The sequence below is a fragment of the Abramis brama genome, assembly GCF_963993115.1.
Source record: "Abramis brama genome assembly, chromosome: 1".
In the NCBI taxonomy this organism is placed as follows: domain Eukaryota; kingdom Metazoa; phylum Chordata; class Actinopteri; order Cypriniformes; family Leuciscidae; genus Abramis; species Abramis brama.
Genome location: NC_139963.1, coordinates 41,593,405 through 41,618,734, shown reverse-complemented (window position 1 = coordinate 41,618,734; position 25,330 = coordinate 41,593,405). Strand labels below are relative to the sequence as shown.

At 36.9% G+C, this 25,330-nt stretch overlaps 2 protein-coding genes across 3 annotated transcripts in view; one reads left to right on the top strand and one right to left on the bottom strand.

Moving 5' to 3' along the window:
- gcdhb (glutaryl-CoA dehydrogenase b) overlaps window positions 1–5,976 on the top strand; it is a 10,195-nt gene extending 4,219 nt beyond the window's left edge. The window contains exons 7-12 of the mRNA XM_084116211.1: window positions 377–506; window positions 1,478–1,694; window positions 1,981–2,084; window positions 2,284–2,409; window positions 3,318–3,478; window positions 5,431–5,976. Of these exons, the coding sequence (XP_083972337.1) occupies window positions 377–506; window positions 1,478–1,694; window positions 1,981–2,084; window positions 2,284–2,409; window positions 3,318–3,478; window positions 5,431–5,504 (812 nt within the window). The 3' untranslated portion in view covers window positions 5,505–5,976. The remainder of the gene's footprint in view (window positions 1–376; window positions 507–1,477; window positions 1,695–1,980; window positions 2,085–2,283; window positions 2,410–3,317; window positions 3,479–5,430) is intronic.
- syce2 (synaptonemal complex central element protein 2) lies at window positions 5,933–25,330 on the bottom strand. Of its 2 annotated transcripts, none has more exons than XM_084116232.1 (5): window positions 23,320–25,330; window positions 15,054–15,137; window positions 14,898–14,974; window positions 14,596–14,803; window positions 5,933–6,759 (listed from the first exon to the last, which is right to left on the bottom strand). In XM_084116232.1, exons 1-5 carry the CDS (start codon window positions 23,458–23,460, stop codon window positions 6,565–6,567), a joined length of 705 nt encoding a protein of 234 aa, XP_083972358.1. In that variant the 5' UTR covers window positions 23,461–25,330; the 3' UTR covers window positions 5,933–6,564. The 2 variants fall into 2 exon arrangements, with proteins under 2 accessions (XP_083972358.1, XP_083972359.1); XM_084116233.1 differs by lacking the exon at window positions 23,320–25,330 and adding an exon at window positions 15,484–15,593.

The following is a 25,330-nucleotide window of genomic DNA, read 5'->3' as shown; positions in this document are numbered from 1 at the left end:
ACTCAGCTTTCTCCACAGAACAAGAGCCTGCTAGCTTAGCTTCCAAAGCTGACACTGTGTACATTCTGTGAGTGAGATCCCTCTCTCTATGGGCGGGCTGAAAACATGCGGAACAGCTCCTACTACTGGCTGTAGTCTTTAGCCTCTGGCCAGAAAATCCTCAGATGACGCAAAATGACGATTTTTGCGTCATCGGAGGATTTTTTCCAGACAAAAAATACATAAATCTCTTGTCTCAGGGGAATATGAGGGTGGAAAGCATGGTAATTCGAAAATACTACAGGTTTTCTACTAATACAAAGCTTAATGCTAAATCCTGAAGTATCCCTTTAAGTTCATAACCATGCAGACATCATTTTGTCTATGTGTCGCGCAGCACAAGGAGAGATTCTAGGTTGTTTTGGACTGACGGAGCCAAACCACGGCAGTGACCCGGGCGGCATGGAGACCAAAGCCAAGTACAACCCGTCCAGCCGCACCTTCACCCTCACCGGCTCCAAGACCTGGTGCGTCCAGCGCCGCTCTTATATAACGCAGGCTTAGAACAACAGTAAAGGTGAAGAAATCACAATCCGTCTGTTCAAGTAACAGTCTGTGTCCACATGGTGGTGCCATAAGCCTTTTTAAGGACTGCGTTCAATTAATGGACAGTTGCTGCCAGTGCCAGCCCAGAATGCAGCAGTTATGATGTGTTTTTATAGGCCATCCCTGAAGTTTGCATCTCCCTGGTTCCCTTGGCAAAAAGCCAATAGGATTTTTTCCACTGGCTTTTGGATTATTGTAGAAGATAAGCTCTGTGACCCACAAAAGATTATGCTTCTTACACCTTTTGCTCATCATGATAGTCTTTACACATTAACACAACTTTTATGAATTCTGAAGCCTATAAACAATCACCTGAAGTGAAAATCTAAAATTAGACTATAAACGAACTACACCACGGTCATTTGACTTCAACATCACTACAATTCCGACATATCTTTCATATATTCTAACTCAAACTTTCCAACTTGTAGATTTTAAATAAAGACATTTAGAATCTACAAGTTGGAAAGTTTGAGTTAGAATGGTTTGTATAAACTCAACAAAGCTGTGAAAGTGGTGGACCAGTGAGAAGTCGAGTTTTCCTGTTCGGTGTGATTACGATTTATGTCCCGACAACCTCTTTGGTCCATTTAGCCACTTGTTAACAACCGCCCTTTTCAAGACAAGTAAAATCATTTTTAAAAAAATCATTGTTTTAGGAAAAAAAAACGTTACAATATCTTGAGCTTGTGTTAACCACACATCTTATTTCAGGCATTTAACCAAAAAACTATCGACTTCCAGATGATGGAACCAGAAGTGCAAAAATGCTCAATTCCGGTTTTTAGGTCTCATTCCTGTGGCACTTATTTTGGAAAATGATCTAAATTATGGACAGAAGTGACAAAGAGTCTCTTCTAACATCTTACATTTGCTCCATTCTCTCGCACAGGATTACGAACTCACCCGTGGCTGATATCTGTGTGGTTTGGGCCAAATGCGAGGACGGGAAGGTGCGTGGTTTCATTCTGGAGCGTGGCATGAAGGGTCTGTCCACCCCCAAGATCGAGGGCAAGTTTTCTCTGCGGGCTTCAGCCACCGGCATGATCATCATGGACGAGGTGGAAGTGCCAGAGGAAAACCTGCTGCCCAAAGTATCAGGACTGGCGGTGAGTGAGACAGAAACCGCATGAGACACCATCAAGAAACACTGGCTCAGGGTTTATTGGCTTGACTTTATTATTAGATCTAATAAAGTCTCTCACAATAATGAAGCACTGGCTTGAAGTCGGCATGAAACGGAAGTTGCGATAGTCTTTTCTTCCTATTGTGACGTATATCTGGGTGATAAGGCTTCTCAAACAAGCACCTAGTCGATGCATAATACATTTTTTGTTATTTTTTTTAGTGAATGTCAATGCTAATATAGCTGTGATTTTCTTCCTTGTTCACCAGGGTCCATTCGGCTGTCTGAATAATGCTCGCTATGGCATCGCTTGGGGAGCTCTGGGAGCCGCTGAGTTTTGTTTCCACGCCGCACGTCAGTACACACTGGACAGGTCAGAACACGTCTGCAGTCTGTTCTCATTAATGAGTGACTGGATAATGACGAACGTGTGGAAGGATTTTAAACTGTAAATGTTAGTCTAAGTAAATTTGCTTGCTTAGATTGGCTCTCCTTTATAGTTCATGTCTATATGGTTCTTGTAGATGTTGTTTTCAGAATGTAACACAATGTTCCTGTAATGTTCTCTTTAGGATCCAGTTTGGAGTTCCTCTAGCCAGAAACCAGCTGATCCAGAAGAAGATGGCAGACATGCTGACCGAGATCACCATCGGCCTGCAGTCGTGTCTGCAGCTGGGCCGACTGATAGATGACAAAAAGTGAGGTTCATATCTACGCTGCTCTAGTTTTTAGGATTTATAGACATGGACATCATTTTTGTGAGGATGCAGGGATCAAGTGTGGAACAGAGAAAGACAAATGTTTGGTGCAATTTGACACATTTCACAGGCTCATGGAAAACTTGGAAATATCAGAGTCATGGATATACAGTATATAGTGAGCTAATTTTAGTTTTACTCAGGCCCAAAATATTTAACTGTCTTGGTCATTTTGACTATTTCCCCTATAATCTGATTAACAAAATTTCTTCTCCAATAGTCAACAGAAGTCGAAAATTCATTAGTCAAAACGTTTTGTGAATTCTGGTTGAGAAGAGAAATATGGAAACATTAGACACTTCCCATTCGTTCACTGCAATTAAATTTGGTAACACTTTATTTTACAGTGTCTTTGTTACATATGTACATGTATTTACCATAGTAATAACAGTAAATTATGCATAATTACATGCAACTAACCCTCGACCAAATCCTAATCCTGCCCTAACCTTATAGTAAGTAGTACATGTTATTAATTAATATTACACAGTACTTAAATATATAATTACACTGTAACAATGACACCTTAAAATATTTTTTTAACAAAGTAAATGTGATAAGTAAATTATTTTTTAAAAGGTCCAGTACTTTAAGTCTATTTTGAGTCACTTCAATATTTATCATTACAAAAATATCCCAGTGAAGTTTCCTGTCAAAATAGAGCTGCTCTGCAGCAAGTAAAGGCCATTTGAACTTTACTTTTAACTTTACAAAAACATACAATTTAATTTAAAATGTAAACCCTGTCTTGAAAGAATGACGTTAATATGTGAGAAAAATACCCCTCATAGATGTGTAACTGATCACATCCAAGCTAACGGTCTTTACTCTCTGATCTACGTTCACAGAGCGGCTCCAGAGATGATATCTATGCTGAAGAGGAACTCCTGCGGGAAAGCCCTGGATATCGCTAGACAGGCCCGAGATATGCTGGGAGGAAACGGCATCGCAGACGAGTATCACGTCATTCGTCACGTCCTGAACCTGGAAGCCGTCAACACTTATGAAGGTCAGAGAGAGTGAAGGAGATGTGAATGAAGTGAAAAGATCAGGCATTACGGAGAAACCCATGTGTGTAATCCCTGATTTAAACTTCCTGTTGTTGGTCACCGCACAGACGAGAGTTCTGTAATGCTTTGAGCTTTTAGGAAAGTGATCGGGATTACAAAGAAAGTTAGATATTTTTGGAGGACATCAGAAAGTTTGCATTAAAGCACTTTTTATATTATTTCCACACTTATTCAAAACAACGTCCTTTCCCTTGTTCTTTTTTTTTTAAGGAATAATACATAATTTCATAAACACTGCCACTGTAACCCAAAAAAAATTAGTTGCCATAAAGGTGGCTGTTTGTTAGTGCATAGTTTTACACGAAGTAAAGAACATAAATCATTTGCAATCATAAAGCGATCAAGTTTATTGGGATATTAAAGTGGGCAGGTGCATGTTGCGATATTTTGTTTTCAATATAATATAAGCATTTGGATTTATTCTGGGCTTTTTCTTGTTCACAGTTTTTTCCTAGCAAGATCTGGCAACACGAACGAATCATCCATGCACACCAGTCATGTTTTTTCTAAGGCATGTTTATAAAAGCTACTTAAATGTCCTAATTGAACTAAGGCCTAATCCTTGCTTAATCTAAGTCCTGTCTGTGAAACCAGGCCTAAAACTTTTTAGCGGAACACAATTTTGGCTTTGATTTTCTAGCAATTTTTTAGTCCAAATAATATTGTAAAATATTTGGCCCTCCAGGAACTGGGTTTGACACTCCTGCTTTACAGTAAACTTAAACTTCTATAACTTTATAGCCCCTTTCACACAGAGATTCCAGAAAATACACTGATAATGTGTCTTGGGATCGTTTGACTTTGGTTCATTCACACTGCCAGAGATTTTCTGTAATCTGTGCGTGTTCACACACATCCTGTAAAGCCATATGGCATGTAATGTCTCTGCAGCGTCTTAAGTTTGCTTATGATCTGCAATTTCTCTCTCGAGAAACCATGCTTGTGCATTTTTTTTTCTGATTTGATCATAAACTAGCGCATCGCGTTCTATTCCACTAATCTGGCGAACGCTCTCAGCTTCAGCGTCATCGCTACGACACACCCCTTACGGCATTGGTCCTGCCTTTTGTTCACCCAATGTGTTACATTCCCGGACTGATCCAAGAAATGTTACCTGGTCCTCATCCCAGGATCGATCCCGGAACGTGTTTGCGTTCACACAGAAGGCACTCTATTACACTTTTATTTTTTAATCTGTATTCTTAAGGCATTCATGAATTTCAAGCATTTAAGTTCAGATCTATGCTCAAAGTTAACAGGTTAAACTTTGTTCTTTTATGAAGTAAAACTTGCACAGCCAGATTGCACATTTAGATTTATGGCCATTACTGTGGATTAGCTCTTGATGTGAACACATTAACTTGATCAGCTTCGCTTATTAAGTGTCAGCACAATATTTTTATCTCAAAACTGGAGGAAAAAAAGGTTATCCTAAAACTGTGGTTGGAACCAACTACCCCAGCTATGTCTATTTGCTGGACATTGCCCTTTTGGAGTGTACCACAGCTAAAGTGCATGGCGCCACCAGATAGACAATACAATTTTGGTTGGACCTTATTGAGACTTTATCAAAAAGACTTTGAGATCCTTCTATATATTGTTTTGGTCAATTTTATTTTAATTTCTTGTCATATTTTTTAATTGTATTTAGTCTTATGGATCTCTACGCTGCTCTAGTTTTTAGGATTTTTTTTGTTGTAAATATTTATACACATAAAATGTTTCTTAAATAAAGGTTATCTTTATTTTTCCAGAAAGATTCCAGAAAAACTTGGTATATAACAGGATATAATAATGAGCTAGTTCTGATGTACATACCAATGCATCCATTGAAGGCTTGATTGAGTAACTTTTTTTTTCCAAACACATTGATTATTGTCGTCTTTTGTAGGTACCCATGACATCCATGCCCTAATCCTGGGCAGAGCCATCACTGGACTGCAGTCCTTCACCGTGGACAAATGAGCTGCCGTCTCCCTACTGTACACATCATGTACACTGACTTCTGCTGCCTTTGACCTATTACCCATTCAGTTCCAGAACGCTTGTAGAGTTTGCTTCATTTACCATTACAACTTACTTAATCTTTAATAGATACAATATTCTCTGAATCTGGTTAAAACAAACACGTGTTAGCAGTATTTCAGGTAACGTATGTGATAATTGAATGTCTGTAATTTATGTATGTAGTCTTTGTCAGAGATCTATTTTTCTATGTTTTCTATGTCCTACTAGACCTACTAGACCACAAGACTTTCAATGAAGGTTTGACCGCAGGTTTTTAAGTAGATTTGTAAAGAAATGCACCAAGGATCGCAAAAAATAAAAAAGTGCATGTTTCTGTTTGTACATTGATGTATTATAAAATGAATCTCAAAGTGTTGGGCTGTTTTGAACAAATTATTTTTAATGCAGGTGAATAAAATGTAAAATATTACAGTGTTTCCCCTTTTGCTTTCATTACGCAGATGTACCGGAGGCTCTATGGTCTGTTCTCAAATCCTCATTTTGTAATGGTTGCATCTTGCCATCTATATTTATTCAGAGCAGTTAATTTGTACAGAGAAAGCCATAAAGAGAATTGACAATGAATTAAATGGGTTTTCAGTAGCTAATGCTGGGGGAGAAAAGCCTTAATCCTACAAATCTCAAACCTTAGTTATTGAAACACCAATAATGTAGTTACCAAAACCACTTTTGGGTTAAGAAGGAATGATAGTAAATGTCTTTTAGATAAACCATGTAATGAAACAAAATAAATATTTAAATACATGTAAAACAAATCAGATTAGCATATTCATTCACATTTGAACTTTCTTTAACATACTATAACAAGAAAAAACTCACTTTAACAGCTACACTCACTTAAATATTCACGTTTGAACAGTTACTCCTTCAGTTTAAGTTGAATTACTGTAAGTAAACAAGACTCTGCCTTTGTTATAATGTGTGTATGTACCACAAGTAACACAAAAATCAAAAAAGTGTACTCTGCCTCATATTATGTTATTGTTAGGTTGTGTCTCTACTGCTCAGTGTTGTGCTGCAGGCCTTTATTGATGGCGGCCAGGGTTTGACTGGCTCCCTGAAGCTCCATACTCAGCTGACTGCTTCTCTCCAGCACCTCCGACAGCTCAGCGATGCTGGCCTCCATGCCCTGACTGTGCTGCTCATAATACTCAAACATCTGCTCCTTCACCTGCTGACACATCTCACTCACCTGCACGGACACACACCGCACATTATTCACATCGCAATTCCATTACAGTTCACTAAATGGTGTGTCTGCATTTATAATGTATTTCATCTGACATTACACCTGCCCAGGGACTACAGTTGAAAATTTGCCAAGTTGGTTAAACTGGCACACATTGACATAAATGTTTATTAATGTGCAGTTGTGCACTGTCCCTGTAAACACTAAACTGTATAATAAAAAATAAAAAAAAGACTAAATGTACTACTAAATGCATTACTGATTTTGCATAATTTTAGGCCAGTTGTTCCTGAGCCGTGTTACACAATCATTTATAGGGTCATTCCGTGTCAACTCAACCAGAGATTAACCCCGGCTAATATTTTTGATATTGATAAACAATTTCTGGTGAAAGACATACATAAATGTAGAAGAAAGCCAAAATATTTAATGTCATGAATGTATATTGACTGAGTAATCCACTATTTTGTAGAAAGAGGTCAAAATGTCAATTTTCACCTGAGATTTGGAGCCAAATTACAGGGGGTGAAAATTACTTTAAAAAGATAGCAGCATCATTATTTTATTTTTACACAGAGATTGGTAGGTCTGTAAATAAAATTTTGTTGCATTATGTGCCAACAGTGACAGTTCAAAAATGGGGAAAAGCACTTGTGTTTTTTGCCCTAAGTTTGGAATCCTGTAACTCCAGAAGTATTGAAGATATTTTAATATCCTTTTAGATTATGCTTCTTAACAAACATTTATTTTATCTTCATTTTAAAGGCCCTCGATGGTTTGTTTGTTAAGAAGCATAATCTAAAAGGATATTAAGATATCTTCAATACTTCTGGAGTTAAAGGCATGCAAACTTGGGGCAAAAAACACAAGAAGTGCTTCTCCCCATTTTTAAACTGTCACTGTTGGCATATAATGCAACAAAGATCGCTAAAATCAACAGATTTTACTAATAGACCTACCGATCTCTGTGTAAAAATAAAATAAAGTCATTTGTCATTTGCTCAAAACATTTGTAACCCTGACCACTCATCAGAGGTTTGAGACCTCTGAAATGTATACAGCTTGTTCAATTAATTTGTCATTATCAAAACCGCATTGCATAGATAGATAAGACCAATACTAGCGGATATTTTAAGATAATCCGCATGGACCGATAACTGAACCTGCTTGGCTTAACTTAAAGTTAAGTGTAAAATGTATTGTGCATTAAATATATATATATATATATATATATATATATATATATATATATATATATAATAATGTGCATAAAATGAAAATGTTGCAGAGAACATTTAATTTCTTAAAAAGCACTGTCTGATCATTTCTGTATTTTCTTTGATATATTGATCTCTCCTGCCACTGAAGCTAGATCTGTGTCTGTCAAAAAGAGATGCTTAAATGAGAACAGTAGCGTACTATTTATGAAGGCTATCTTTAACACCAAGCATATCTGCTGACTCTGTTGATTTTCTCCTTGATTCTTTTAACTCAAAAGTTAAAAGTGTAATTGATGATATTGCTCCTGAAAGTCAGGAAGAAGAGTGGCAGACAAAAAGCACCTTGGCGAAACTCAACAGCAGTGCAAAATATGAGAAGAAAATGCAGAAAAGCAGAGCGCATGTGGCGGAAGACAAAACTTGTAGTCCATTATAACATCTACAAAGACAGCATTCATGCTTTCAATATGGAACTAGGCAAAGCTAGACAGACTTTCTTTTCGAATATTATAAACAGCAATTTAAACAACACACGCACTCCTTTTGCTACTGTAGAGAGACTGGCAAACCCCCCAAGCCAGATTCCCAGTGAAATGCTCTCAGACAGTAAATGCAGTGAGTTTGCTTCCTTACTTTCCTCACTCAATGGCTGGCTGTCTAAGTGGTGTCCGCAAAATAATATAGGGTTCATAGACAATTGGAAAAGTTTTTGGGGCAGACCTGACCTGTTGAAAAGAGATGGTATTCATCCCTCCTGGGATGGTGCTGCTCTTCTCTCTAGTAATATGGCACATAGTCTTACAGCTCAAACATGAATAGGGGCTCAGGTCAGGAAACAGACAGACTGGTTAAACCGACCGTCTACCAGCTGTCTCCCGTCACTGAGGTCAGATAAATCCCATCACATAGAGCCTCTTTCACCTAGATATCATCATATAGAGACTGTCTGTTCCCCATTAGGACATACAAAAAACTCCCAATCCCATTTAAGGGTAAAAATTTGATTGATGTTCAACCAATAAAAAACAAATATAATGCAGATGAACAATTGATAAAGCTCGGGTTGCTGAATATTCAATCCCTTTCTTCAAAAGCACTTATTGTTAATGATATGATTACAGATTATAACCTAGATGTGCTGTGTTTGACAGAAACTTGGGTAAAACCAGACAATTACATTACTTTAAACGAGTGCACCCCGCAAGATTATTGCTATAAACACGAGGCTCATTTAAAAGGAAAAGGAGGAGGTATTGCTGTAATTTATAGTAATATTTTAAGTATTACTCAGAAGTCTAGTTTCAAATATAATTCTTTTGAAGTGATGTGCTTTCTGTAACGTTATCTAGCATAAGTGATAAATCCCATTTTACATTTGTGCTGGCTACTGTATAGACCAATTTCGAGCCGGCATCACAGTTACGTCACGATGTTAGCTGGTGGCAAAACAAAGGGAAAACTGGAGGCGGCCAATACAAACCAGCACAGATTCGGCTACATAATAAGTGTTGTTGGGTGCAAGAATCTATTGAAAATTAATATGCGGTATCTGGAATTTTTATTTCTAGAAATTATTCACATCATTAAAATTGCACCGTAATGTCACTCTTTACATTGTCTTCTTCTGGCCTTGGCTCTGACTAGGCAGAACTGCGGATCGTACCACGCAAGTCTTGTACGTGACTATTCAGCACATAGTTATAGGCATTTAAAGATGTATATGCTCTCAGTTTCTCTTTACCCTCGATTTCTCTATCGGGTAGGTGTAGAAATCAGGCCACTCAACCGGAGGTAGCGTTAACGTTAATCCTGTCAGAACGTCCATCCATTGACTGAGCGTGTACCGGTCAGCCAATCTGGTTCCGTCTATTAAAATTAACTTTTGCAAATAACTATCGCAGTCCTGGACAGTGAGTGACCTTGCACATTAAGATAAAATCGGATTTTCTCCAGTCATTGTTAAAAAACAAGTTAACAAAACTTGCAAACTAACGTTAGTGAAGCGGCCAGAGGGATCGTTCTGCCACCACCTAAGCCCCGCCCACAAAAAACGTCACCATGTTTACCAACTGAAAAGGGGTCTATACAGGCCACCAGGGCACCATACAGACTTTATCAAATAATTTGCTGACTTTCTATCAGAGTTAGTACTGGCTGCAGATAAAGTCCTAATTGTTGGTGATTTTAATCCATGTAGATAATGAAAAAGATGCATTGGGTTTGGCATTTAAAGAAATTCTTAACTCTATGATAACACGTGTTAGGACCTACTCATTGTCGTAATCATACTTTAGATCTAATATTTTCACATCGAATCAATGTTGATGCCGTTGAAATTCTGCAGCAGAGCTATGACATCTCAGATCATTATTTAATCTCATGTATACTTAAAGGTTCCATATTGTACGCCTTTCTGAAGTTTTATTTTAGGTTTTGATGTCCTTAAGAATATATATTTGCAGTATAAGTACCAAAAACCATCTCAATATATTTTTACAGCTCCTTTCTCAGGAGCTCTGCCAAGAACAGGTCGATTTTGGTCTGTCTACTTAATATTCATGAGCCTTTCTTCTGATTGGTCTGTTGTTTTCTGAGTGACCCACCATTCGTGGGGGTGGTGACTGAAGGCGGTGACTGATTAATTCTGATATCACATTTATACGGAAGTCACAACGGCTCATGAAAAGGCACAGCTACTTTATGCAGGCTGTGTGCATTTGTCTGTGGATCGACTGTTTTGAAACTTATATGGTAAGTTCATTTCATAGCCCCTAGACCTCTGTTATCATGAAAAAAGCCAGGAAATTTCAGTTTTGTCAATATGGGACCTTTAATTTAGCCAAGGTTGCAAAGCCGACTCTGTGTTATAAATATGTTAGACCTATCACTTCTGCCACTAAAGATTGCTTTATAAATAATCTTCCTGATCAGTTTCATCCCGTCAGCATCCCAGATAGCTTAGAAGAACTCAATGTTGCAACAGAAATTATTGGCTCTCTCTTTTTCAGCACTTTAGACACAGTTGCTCCATTGCGCTTAAAGAAGATTAAAGGAAATAGTCCAACGATGTACGTACGACGAGCACACTCAAGCCCTAAAGAGAGCAGCCAGAAAAATGGAGCGTAGCTGGAAGAAAACAAAATTAGAAGTTTTTCGCATTTCATGGAAAGAGAGCACAATTGCATACAGAGAGGCCTTAAAAACTGCTAGATCTGCTTATTTTTCAACACGTTTAGAAGAATACAAACACAACCCTAGGTATTTATTCGAAACGGTGGCTAAATTAACGAAAAATAAAACTTCAACACCGGACGTTTCCAAACAGAACAGCAGTAATGACTTTATGAACTTCTTTACATACAAGATTGATAATATTGGAGAGAAAATTATAACTATGCAACCGTCTACTACAGTATCGCATCAGGCAGTGCATTGTAGTCTCCCTGAGGAAAAATTTCATTCATTCATTGCTATAGGAGAGGTCATCTAAACCAACAACATATGTATGTTAGACCCTATACCGACTAAGCTATTGAAAGAGATGCTTCCAGAGGTCATATGTCCTCTTCTTAATATCATTAATTAATCTTTGTCACTAGGATATGTACCGAAAACTTTTAAGCTGGCTATTATTAAACCTCTTATTAAAAAAACGCAACTTGATCCTAGAGAATTAGTCAATTACAGGCCGATCTCGAATCGAATCTACCTTTTCTGTCAAAATTAATAGAAAAGGCAGTATCCTCAAAACTATGTTCCTTTTTAGAAGGAAATGGTAATTTCCTACTACTTAATTCTGAAAAAACAGAATTTATAATTATTGGTCAAAAAAACCTCTGCACTATTAACCCAGAATACTGTCTAACAATTGATGGCTGCTCTGTCAAGTCTTCGTCGTTGGTTAGGATCCTGGGTGAGCTCTTTGATACCAATCTTTCATTTGAAAGCCACGTTTCTAGCATCTACCGGCGTGATGACTCCCACTTCCAACCTGATGGAACTGGATAAATATTCTGAATGTTCTGATCCAATCTGACTTCTGACCTGTAATGCTGCCTGAATCATACACTGTTCATTCGCTGGCCAGAGGAGAACTGGCCCCCGACTGAGCCTGGTTTCTCCCAAGGTTTTTTTCTCCATTCGGTCACCTGATGGAGTTTTGGTTCCTTGCCACTGTTGCCTTGGCTTTTGGCTTGCTTAGTTGGAGACATGTAATATTCAACAATATTATTGATCTGCCTTACTTAAGGTGGACAATGACGCAATTTTCTTATAGAAACAAACTTTGTTGTATTATTTTCATGTTATCACTGTGAAGCTGCTTTGATACAATCTGTATTGTAAAAAGCTCTATATAAATAAAGGTGACTTGACTTGCCTTGACTTCTTCTCTGAGAAAATCAATAATATCAGAAAGGTGATCAGCACATCCTTGAGTTGCTCTGGGGTCAGACAGATCAGACCACAACCTCAGAAAGTAGTTACTATGTCTGATTTCGAAGAAATTGATGGCAAAATTTTGGAAGAAACCATACAGCATCTTAAAACATCAACCTGCGCTCTTGACACACTTCCCACATCTTTTTTCAAAAGTGTGTTAAACTGTTTAGAAGCAGATCTTCTAGAAGTGGTAAATGCCTCACTTCTCTCTGGGAGTTTTCCAAACTCCCTGAAAACTGCATTTGTCAAGCCCCTCCTGAAAAAGAGCAATCTGGATAAGACCAAATTAAGCAACTATAGGCCGATCTCAAATCTTCCTTTCAAGATCATTGAAAAAGTTGTCTTTAATCAACTGAACAAATTCTTATGCTCGAATGGATACTTTGACAATTTTCAATCTGGTTTCCGACCGCACCACAGCACAGAGACAGCGCTCATAAAGATAATAAACGATATTCGCTTAAATACTGATACAGGCAAATTATCAGTGTTGGTGCTACTCGACCTGCTGCATTTGACACTGTTGATCATAACATACTTCTTGACAGGCTGGAAAAATGGGTGGGGCTTTCTGGGATAGTCTTAAAATGGTTCAGGTCATACTTAGATGGTAGAGGTTATTATGCGAGTATAGGAAACCATAAGTCTGAGTAGACATCCATGACATGCGGAGTTCCTCAAGGCTCAATTCTTGCGCCACTCCTGTTCAACCTGTATATGCTCCCAATGAGCCAAATAATGAGAAAGAACCAAATTGCTTACCACAGCTATGCAGACGACACACAGATCTACTTAGCCCTATCGCCTAACGATTACAGCCCCATTGACTCCCTGTGCCAATGCATCGATGAAGTCAACAGTTGGATGAGCAAAAACCTTATTTAGTTAAACAAAGACAAAACTGAAGTCATTGCGTTTGGAAACAAAGGTGAAGTTCTCAAGGTGAACGCATACCTTTATGCTAGGGGTCAAACAACTAAAAATCAAGTCAGGAATCTTGGTGTGACACTAGAGTCAGACCTTAGTTTCAGTAGTCATGTCAAAGCAATAACTAAATCAGCATACTATCATCTCAAAAATATTGCAAGAATTAGAATTTCATCACCAGCAGGGTGGATTATTGTAATGGACTCCTCACTGGCCTTCCCAAAAACACCATAAGACAGTTTCAGCTCTTACAGAACGCTGAGCAGAACCAGAAAATATGAACACATCACACCAGTCCTCAGGTCTTTACACTGGCTCCCAGTTACATTTAGGATTGATTTTAAAGTATTATTACTGGTATATAAATCACTCAATGGCCTCGGACCTCAATACATGATGTGCAGATATGCTCACTGAATATAAACCCAACAGATCACTCAGATCATAAGGTTCACATCAGCTAGAAATACCAAGGGTTCACTCTAAGCATGGCGAGTCTGCTTTCCGAACCAGCTTCCAGAAGAGATCAGATGTTCTCCTACAGTTACCTCAATTAGCTGTGCATTTAATGAATGAGCACAGTGCCACTGTACGTCCGACTGTTTGCACTGTATTTTATTCTAAACTGTTGTTATTTCTTTTGATTATTTTAATTACTCCTATGTAAAGCACTTTGAATTACCATTGTGTATGAAATGTGCTATAAATAAACTTTCCTTGCCTTGCCTTGCCTTGTTGCACCATTGTTGCAGTAAATTTGCACAATGTTCTTGAATGAATGAATGACTTATTGGTTGAATGCCGGCCTGTTATTGTAGTGATATCGACTACATTTTCACGCCCCTAAACATGACGATGAACAAAACAAGCTGTGATTGGTTGCTTTAAATGTCAGTCAGACGGCCTCTTGGGCTGTCCTTGGCCAATGACAACTGCGGTGGAGTCAGTCTGAAGGTCTGGTTATGTGAGACAGTCACTGCGTCCAAAAATCGCATTCTCTCTTGAGAAGGAACTTATTTTGAATTTGAGTAATTACTTCAGGGCTGCTAAAAAAGTATATTCTATATAGTATCATATGCACACCAGAATCTCGCTGGAAGTAGAAGGTCATCCAGGTACTTTTTTGTCTACTCTTTTACCAGTACTGTGAATTTGGACATACTGCATTTGTCACATACTGTTTTTCGTCTACTATATAGTAGGGAAGTATGCGATTTCGGACGCAGCTTATGTCTGTTGTAATGATGAGTACCTTTTTAATGAGCTTTTCCTCAAAGCTGTTCATCACATGTTGGTCCATGGCCCTTCTCTCATTGATTCTCTCAATAAGGTCCTGTGCTTTCTTTCCAATCTCATCTATCCCTGAATTTGTGGGAGATAAAACGCCAACATCTTCCATTGTACTGTTGATGGGTGAACTTCTAATTGAGGTATTTGAAACACCGATACCGGAGTCCTCACTGTCACAGGGTGAGAAATAGGTCAAGTTACTGTAAATATAATCAACAATACCATGAGTATTATAAAATAATATGTTTTCTATTACTGGCTCACCTTTGCTGCTCAGAGCTGTCATTTAGGGTAACAAATGATAAAGTTTCACCTGTTGAATTAAAACCATCATCTGGCACCTGCACAGAAAAGATTCACTTCAGTAATTATATTAGAATATAATCAGACATTTGACCACATATGTCAGATGTAGCCTACCTTTGCTGAGACATGATGACTTAATTTGGGTGTTGACTGCAATGTCATGGAGCCTGAATTTCCAAAAAAATGCTGAGCCATGACCTGAAAAACATAATATATAACACATATGTACACATTAACATAATACAGTATGAATACACGTTTACAATTAACCTGCGTCCTCATACAAACACGTACTGTCGTACCATATTGCGGTGATTTATATACTTTTAATATAAACCACATGGTATTATACTCCAAAAGCGTCAAAGAATAACATGATTCTTCTATTGTAAATGTAATTCATATGGTACGTAAATAATCCATAATTTCACCACTAAAAATGAGGTCCAACGAACTTTTTTAAACTTCGCGTTCAAATTAGCATGTTAAATTATCATATTGTAACTAGCTCGTTTCTTAACACGTCTGAATAACTTAAACTTACACACTTTAATGTGTCACCGTCGAATTATGTGTCTCTAGGGGTTTTTTAACCGTCAAAAAGTAACAAAGTAACAAGTGAGAGTAGTTTTGCTCGTTTTATCGAAGTTGTTTACAATCCACAACGCGCAATCATGCACGTGACCTGCACGCGCGCCGTGATTCAATGGAAAACGACAACCTCACTTACGTTTTTTAACAAGTAAAAAAACCACACACACACACACATTGATTTTATTAATATTTTGAATTAGCTTTTATTTGTATTTTCATGTTAATTTTAGTTTGATTTTTAGTCATTTCGTTATGTGCTTTTGTCATTTTATTAGTAGTTTTTGATAAAAAGAAAATATTGTTGCTTTTTAGGTTTCATTTATTTCTGTTTTGGTTTTTACTAATTTATAATGTTAATAGTTTTAGTGATTCAATTTAACATTTCATGTAATTGCCAAGGCAGAATTTCTAATATTCGTTTAGTTTAAGTTTAGTTCGTTTTAGTTAACAATAATAACCCTGCTGAATGACTACCATACAGTAGTTTACATATCCAAAAATACACACAGACTGGTATATGCACAAAATAAACCATAGAATTTTTGTGTTATGTGATCAAGCAAGTTCCCTTAATCCTCATATTGTCTTTGGGGACCCCATTTGATGTTTCGCCCATTAAAAACATTGTTCCCTTTATATCAGTGTCATGAAATTGTTGTGACTTTTGTTACATTATCTGTCTAAACACACATACAAAAAATGTGATTCGGTTGTTCTGAAGGTATTTAAAAAATAAATAAATAAAAAGTCACACTTATTGTCTTTCTTTACCAATTGCTGATATTGAAAATGAATCGGAAAGTTGAAAAAAAGTTACAATTTAAAAAAAAAAAAATTCAACAAAATCAAGAAATCCCACATAAATCTAAAAATGAAGGCCTGGTACTACACCACAAATGCAATGTGGAACAACACACACACACACAATCAGACTAAGTCTTGACTTTTAGTCGCAACTTGTGTGGCATTTTTACATATATTTACATTTTATACAGCCTATATATATATATATTTATTTTTTTATTTTTTATTTTTTTTAAATACCACTAAAGTTAGGGACAGAGCATTTGGCCTCTTCCAGAAAATGTAATTGATGTCTATGGGCCTCTGCTGGACACACATTACATTTGTTTTTCTATAGCTGCAGTTCCTAAGAAAATTCTCTACCAGCAGACGGTAGGATTCTGTCCCTAACACCTAGATCAATATCCAGAAACAAACAACTTATATTTAGTTTAGATCATCATTGAAGAATTTATTTTCATAAATGTAATATGTCATATGCATGTAGGTAATGGTGTAGTTAAGTAATTAAAAAACACATCCCCAAAACACAGCATAAACGTATAGTTGAGAAGTAAACAAAAAAATATATATATCATTTGTATTTTAAAAATGTATATTTTTTTATACAGTCAATGTACAGATCCCAAAGACAATGTAAATGATGAGAATATGAGGGTTAAGTCTTACTTCAGTTTTCAATCCAACAACATAGTGAGTTTTATATATAGGGAGACCTAACCTCGTGATTTGCACTACTGTCTCAGGTCAGCGTCTGAGGAGCAAGCATTAATCCGTAAATGGAGATACATTCACTGGCTCAGAACATAATGGACTATAATAATGAGATGAATGAGTGTCAGAGGACACAGATAATCCCTGTTGCTGAGCCAGCTGGGACAACCAGGAGCAAAGGATCTACATTTGCACAATGATTTTTTTATTATTATTATTTTTTTTAAAGAAAAAAGCCTATTGTTCAAATAATGTTGAACAATATAATGCATTAATTGTTGCATAATGCATTAACAGCATTTATTCAACTTTGTTAGTTAATTAAAATACTGTTGTTCTGAAGATTCTAGTTAAAAGTTAAAAGTTTGTTCCATGTGTACAACTTAATATGTCACACTCTAAAATAAAATGCATGTTTGGGTCAAATATGGACAAACCCAACCGTTATTTTAAAATTTTAAATTGCATTTTTTCAACCCAATGGTTGGGCTTGTCCATATTTGATCCAAACATGGGTTGAAACAATCCAGTATTTTTAGAGTACCTATTACCCCTGTTGTATTTTGGTGGTTTTTGAGATATTAAATGACCCTTGGATTTGTATAAAATTGCACAATCACATAATGCAGAACTTTCCAGGACACTGACTTCTAACAGACACACACACACACACACACACACACACACACACACACACACACACACAAAAATGTCAAAGTCAAACCAGGTGCCAGATTTCATTTAAAAGCTCATCTGAAAATAGAAAACAGTGAGGGATACAGAAAAGAGAACAGGATGTCGTGAAAGCATGATGTCAATCCGTTTAGAGAGACAATATATCTGATATGAACCCATGTGCTGACACATTATTGCAGAAAGATCATATTCATCTGTGTTTTGCACTAAATATCATGACTGCTCAGATTCAGTTTTTAATGTTTTTAAAAGAAGTCTTGGCTGCATTTATTTGATCAAAAATACAGCAAAAACAGTATTATTATGAAATATTTTTACAATTTAAAATAATTGTTTTCTATTGTAATCTATTGAAAATGTAATTTATTCCTGTGATCAAAACTGAATATTTAGCATCATTACTCCAGTCTTCAGTGTCACATGATCCTTCAGAAATCATTCTGATATGATGATTTGATGTTTTTTTCTCAGCATTTATCTGAAATAGAAAGCTTTTGTAACATTATACACTACCGTTCAAAAGTTTGGGGTTAGTATGATTTTTTTCTTTATTTTTTGGAAAGAAATTAGTTTTTTTATATATATATATTTTTTTTTTTCAATTAATACTTTTATGTGGTAAGGATGCATTAAATTGATCAAAAGTGACAGTAAAACATTTATTATGTTACAAAAGCTTTCTATGTCAGATAAATGCTGTTCTTTTGAACTTCAAAAGAATTCATCAAATTATCCTGAAAAACAATTGTACTGTTTTCATCATTGATATAAATGTTTCTTGAAATCATCATATTAGAATGATTTGTGAAGGATCATGTGACACTGATGATGCTGAAAGTACAGCTTTGATCACAGGGATAAATTACACTTACAATATATTACAATAGAAAACAGCTAATTTAAATTGTAATAATGTTTCACAATATTACTGTTTTTGCTGTATTTTTGATCAAATATGTGCAGACTTGATGAGCAGAAGAGACTTCTTTTAAAAACCATTAAACAAATCTTACAGATCTAAAGCTTTTGAACATATGGGAGCCTACAGTCATCTGTGATGACTAGCTCCGGTCTCAAAAAGAAGCACACACACATCAATCATCATATACAATAAGTCCAACGTATGTATGCAATAACATATTTTGTTGACATGAGGGCTGTATCATATTATTGGCTCTGAGATTTTCTAAATAATTTCCTGATATCGCATTAGTTCCATGCAACATCGGACCCCTTCTTTACTGTTTAACTATTTGCTCTTTGTTCTCCTCTTATAAGTACTCTTGCACAATTATTCTCATGATTCTTATTGCAAGGGTCAAGCACAGAGGGCTAGATTGGTTGAGACTACAGGACACACAGTTCCTGGTGCCCTCTGACCCCTTTGCTTAGGCCTAAATAGGAATCCATCAGGAAAATGCTCTGAGCAGATAAAGGCAACAGAACAACTAACACGGGCGGCTCATAGTCCTCTGTCAAGCCATGCTGATTTTGAACAGGAACATTATGAAATCAACAAATCCTGCGCAAGCTCAAATGGTTATGTAAGAGGAATACTGCTGAGCTGTAGCTTAAAATGAATTTGACAATAAATATCCTGACAGAACATTCAACATACTTTCTTTTCTATTAGTCACGCTTAATTAAGAGCCTTTAAAGCGCTGCTTTAATGTTGAATATCAAGCGAAATCTTCAGTAACATGAAGCCCTCTGATATGACGTAACAAAAAAACATTTTTTAGGGTGAATTGTAAAAATAAGGATGACTTTCAAAAGAATTTTCCATGTCCAGCTGTCTGCTGTTTTTTTCTTCTTTTTTTTTCCTTTTTTTTTTTTTACAACCAAAGAGAATTTCTGGATTTCTTTCTTCTGCCAAACACAAAAAGATGTTTTGAAGAATATAGGTAAACAGCTGATGGACACTATAGACTTCCATAGTATGGGGGGGGGGGGGGGGGGGGGGTCACATGATTTTTCATGTTTATTTCTATTTCAAAATAAAGGCCTAAACACGCCTAATGAATATTAAATATTCTTGTTGCAAATTGATAAATTACTGCTCCTCTGTAATTTATTTTAAAAAATAGCCACCAAATATGAAAACTAGAGATCAATAGTCAATATTACTTTAGGTTTTTACTAAGATATTATTGTTCTAAATATATATGGGTGAGACGGTGACACTTAAGGGGTTAAATTCTTCCTGTAAACATGCATTACAAGTTTTGAGCTTAAAAAAATGTATGTCTTTAGGCAATTTTCTTTGATTCACACAAGAGCAAGTATAGGCTACAAAGTGGTGTCTACGCAGTTTATATTGATATAACATAATATTATTGTTGCTAGGGTGTTTAATCTTTTTAGCCCGTTTATTATCTGGCCATGTTCAGTCACTTACAAAGTAGCCTAACAACAAAGCCAAGATTAGTCTAATAAACTGGACTTAACGCGAGTTATTGTGAAGACAGGTCTTTTCAGAGGGATCACCATGTTCGCGGAATCCCCAACTTTATTAAGCGAATTAAAGGACTTGGGACGTGAGCAGTGGCGGCATTATCAACCTCTTGGAGGCGGGGTGAAAGAGTTTATCTACCTCTAACCAATGATCCAAAGGGGTGAAAGTGGGCGGTTTTGTAAATGTTCTCCGGGATGATTGATAACGTTTGGCGTCAACCGAGAGTCGCGCGCGGAGCCTTTAGCACCGCGGACAGCGATCAGACGCGCATGCGCAGCACGCCTATCTGAATCTCAGGACTTGGGACTTCTTTGGCGGCCAGTGTAATAAAAATATAAGGAAAAAATGGCGGTCAATAAAAAAAATAAAATAAAAAAATACGTTTGTAATCATCCTATTATGCATAAAGAATGGTTTACTCTACTGTATATATCGAATACCATTCAAAGACATACACGGTGCGATCTTTACATTTTTAATTCCAGTTTATAAAAAGTTGTCTGTGTCTTACGGTAGGCTACTCTACTGTGTCTTTACTACCAGTAACGATGAGAATATTTTCCAAAAACAAAACTTTAGTAAGTCAGAGTGCGTGTAATACAACTGCGCCAAACGCTCGTGAACGAAAGTCGCGTGAAGTGGTAACCGTAGCAACAGAGACCTTACCGTTGGGATCAGTATCTGACGAATAATAAACAAAACAACGCACAACTTAAGCACTATTTATCACTTTTTAATATAGATTTTCATACCCAATGACAAATACTAAATTGTTTAGGTTTTAAAATGTAGCCAAAAAAAACTATTTGGATTATTTAGATGATTTGGTTGCTGTTTTGGAACAATATGCTTTGTCAAAAGCGTTATCTTAATCATTTTAAATTGAATTATAAATAAATCTCTGACTAACGTTAACGTTACTAGCCTAACGTTACATGTTGGACTTGGCTATATTGTCACGCACTATGATTTATTTTCGCCCAAACAAAGCCAAGATTAGTCTGATAAACTGGACTTAACGCGAGTAAGTTAATTGGGAAAACAGGTCTTTTCAGAGGGATCACCATGTTCGCGGAATCCCCAACTTAAGTAACGTTAAGCGAATTAAAGGACTTGGGACGTGAGCAGTGGCGGCATTATCAACCTCTTGGAGGCGGGATGAAAGAGTTTATCTACCTCTATCCAATGATCCAAAGCGGGTGGAAAGTGGGTGGTTTTGGAAATGTTCTCCGGGATGATTGATAACGTTGGCGTCAACCGAGAGTCGCGCGCGGAGCCTTGAGCACCGCGGACAGCGCTCAGACGCGCATGCGCAACACGCCTGTCTGAATCTTAGGATTTGGGACTTGTCTATTTAGACTGTGAAACCCTCAGAAACGAAGATGCAAACGCAATGGAGAATGAAGGAAACATCAAACTAATTGAACCCTGAAATTATAGAAATTCAACTTCAACATTGAGGGTGAGGACATGTAATAAGCTATTAAATTATTAAACTTTTTTGGATACTGAAGTTTAAATAAACAGATGAGTTATAGTATGCATTCTCTTTCCAAAATCTTAACTCAAAATTATTTCACTTTTCTAGATTATTGTATAGCGAAAAGCTTTTTTTAATTTTTTTAATCAGAAATCAAAGCACCATTCATCGGCGACCAGTTCGTCAAAGAAACATCAAATATAGGCTACATAATCTCTATTTTTGGAAGGATTATTTGCCGAAAGAAAGGCTGGTAATGAATTCTTTCAACGTGTCAAGTTTGAACGTAACGGATAAGACTGGGCATTCTTTCCAATACTCCTTTTCAAGCGAGGACCCGATGTTCAAAGACTACAAGCCAGTGCACCGGGACCTTATTCCCTTACCAAAGGGGGTTTTGTACCTGTTAATGGCCGCGCTGGTGATTGTTGCAGTCGCCTATGCCATAGTGGGACATCTAATCAAAGACCTCGCTAATGATGTAGTAGGTAAGGTATGATTTATGACCTTGTGGTTAAACCTTAGCTGCTTAAACCTTAACCCTTAATCCTTGCCCTTTAGTAAAAGTCTTATGCTTAATGATTCAGACTGTCAACACAAAAGTCATAGCATTGCCATTGTGAAAGACTTAATCTCAAGTTACTCCAACAACACTGTATTTTCTGTATTATTCGCTTTAGAAGAAAAACCTCTGTAATAAGTTAACAAAAAAAAGTACCATGGTATCATAGTTACAGGGTGCATGCAGTAATGTAGCCTATTTTATACAATGGCAATGCTTTGGGATTCTTTGGAGTATTTTAAATTACCGTGGTATCTGTTAAAGTGCCATAGTTTTACCCTCTATCACCTCTACATGGTACAGGGATCAATACCGTGTTTTTGTAGCGAGGATTTTATGCCCTCACATAAATCCCAATGTTCTGGAACTAGCATCAATGCAATGAATAAAACAAATCACAACATTGTTTCATGTCACCTGATACAATCAATGTACCACGGTACTGTCACAGTAGTTTTTGTAAGGGTGCTTAAAGTGCAAAATGTAAATACATTTTTTTAACCTTCAAATCCAAGAACTGATCCAATGTAGACTAATTAATTCAGTATATTGGTTTCAGTATCCTGTTGATCAGGACAGAGACAAATATGGTTAAATAGGTTGCTTTGTAGAAATTGTGCATCCAAATTACTTAAGAAAATCTCTATTCCACTTGACAGTTGTTTCTGTATTTTATTCTCTAAAGCACAGAAAAAAATTAACTTTACTGTTACTTTCAAATAGAAACTTTCACTCAAGGATGATTTTGGTGGGATATGTTTGCCTTTTAATAGAGTAACACAATACCCATATTTCAACTAAAGTAGAATATTTACCCTCCTGCTGAAAGTTTTATACCATAAAATATTTGGTAACATTTTGTTAACAGTGTTTGTTAATAAAAATGCAGTTGGTCATCGTTTATTCATGGTAGTTTGCAGTGCAATAGCTAACATTAACAGATACAACTTTGATTGAAAAATGTATTAGTAAATGAACTAACAATGCGTCTACAGTATTTATTAATCTAAGTTCATTTTAAATAATGTGAAAACTAATGTTAGTAAAATAATGGATCCTTATTGTAAAGTTTTACCAAATAATTGTTCTCATCACTTTCATTTCCTTGTCCCTCATGGTAGACTGTGTGCTTGGCCCAAACGAAGATGATGCAGAAAAAGACGACATATCGAGTATCAGACCCACCCGTCTGCCCCAGGCTCTGTCTCTCTCCCATGCCAACGCCTTCCACGTGTGGGAACAGGATGATGTGGTGATCCCCTTACCATCGGACGACAGTCCTCAGATGAGCCCTCTGCTGCTGTCCGCTATCCCCTACATCCCCTCGTTCTTCCCCACATCCAGCTCCAACAACAGCATGTCAATGCCCAACAGTCCTACTATCCCACGGGACGTCTGAGAAAGACGGAAGGTAAGAAGGTGAAGCATGGCTGCTTCATATGATTTATTTGACAGTATGATGGGTCAAGACCAAAGAAAACAGAAACATTGAAGGACAAGTGTTGTACACCAAAAAAGACTTTGTGCATGTTCTCTGGTTTACGACTTTTCAAAACCGACATGATATTATGAATCCGATAACATTTACAATCATGCATTTCCTCAACGCTTTTATCCAAAGCGACTTCCAGTGCATTTAAGCGACACGCTTTACCAGTCTGTGCTTTCCCTGGGAATCAAACCCATAACCTTGGCATCGCTAGAAACATGCTTGAGCTTCAAGATCAACTTCATTGGAAGCCTCGCTCATTTTATTTTCCAGAGTTTTTGGACTCCGAAAAGTCATTTGGAAATACAAAGGGATGGATTGCTTGAGTTGTATTACTTTTTCCTGTTGTGTAAGACGATTTACGGAAGCTCTGTTATGAGCACTGTTGAACATCATTTCAACTCATCCCCAAAAGAAGGATTATTTAAACAAAAAAAAGCACCAGGACTTGAGCTCAGAATTACTCAGCATTATATTCTCAGTTGGTATTAATGACATCATGACTGAAGTCTAGACTTTTCATGCCAGCACAAATAAACCCAAAAATCCCCTTCAGAGTCGGATGGTCTCAAAGGAGCATCTCTTTACGGGATACAGTCTCTTGGAAATCAGAGATGAGCAGGGCGAAGGATAAAAAGGGAACATTATTTGGACAGAGGCCTAAAGCAACACCAGATGCCCTTGAAAGGGTCAAGAAGCTCGTTGGATGATCGAGAATCTTTGATTCATCTGAATGTGAACAGTGAATCTGGATGTCAAGCTGACATTGAATCATTGGATTCACCATTTTATAGACGCACTAGAATCTATGAATTTTTGTTTTTGTTAGTTTGCATTTTGAAGACCACATGGGGTTGTTCACATGGGACACATTCTTTTCACATTCATTGTTTCTGCGCTTTCTTAAATATTGGTCATCATGATTGTTTGTTTTTCAGTCTTGCTGTTTTTTCAGAATCTCGGGTCATGAACATCCTGTTTTTTAACCTGCGCCGTCAAGTTAGAAACTAATAAAAAATGTATTTTTTTTTACAATTTAATATGTTCCTCGTCTAATTGTGTCACTAATCAGGGCATGTTATTTCACAGCAAATAATAACGTTTGACTTTATCATCAAAATATAAAAACCTTCTCTCTTTTAGAACTTCATTAATTCTCTTGGAAGCAAACCCATGACCATGCTGTTGCTAGCACAATACTCTACTGTTTGAGCTACAGGAATCCATCTCTAACGTGTAATATAGACAGTTAGTTATGTATTAGCAAACTTGCATTATTGTATTGATATTCTCACCAAATATCCCATTTCACTTGCACAATGTAAAATGTAATGTAAAACGGGTTGCGGATGCCATCTCATGTTCAGTTCGGTCCATTCTGTAGCGCTCCGACTGGTTTTTCCAACATAAGTACGTGCTTGTGTGAACACCACCATACTGTATGCTTACAATGGCATTTTTGTTTAAGTGTAGTGACTTTCTTTTTTTTTTGCAAGCCTTTTACAGTCAAGTTTGGTTGACACAAATTGAACTAATACTGTTATGAACAGTTACAAATGCTGTAAATAAAGAACTGTGCTAACCCTTAAGGTGTACA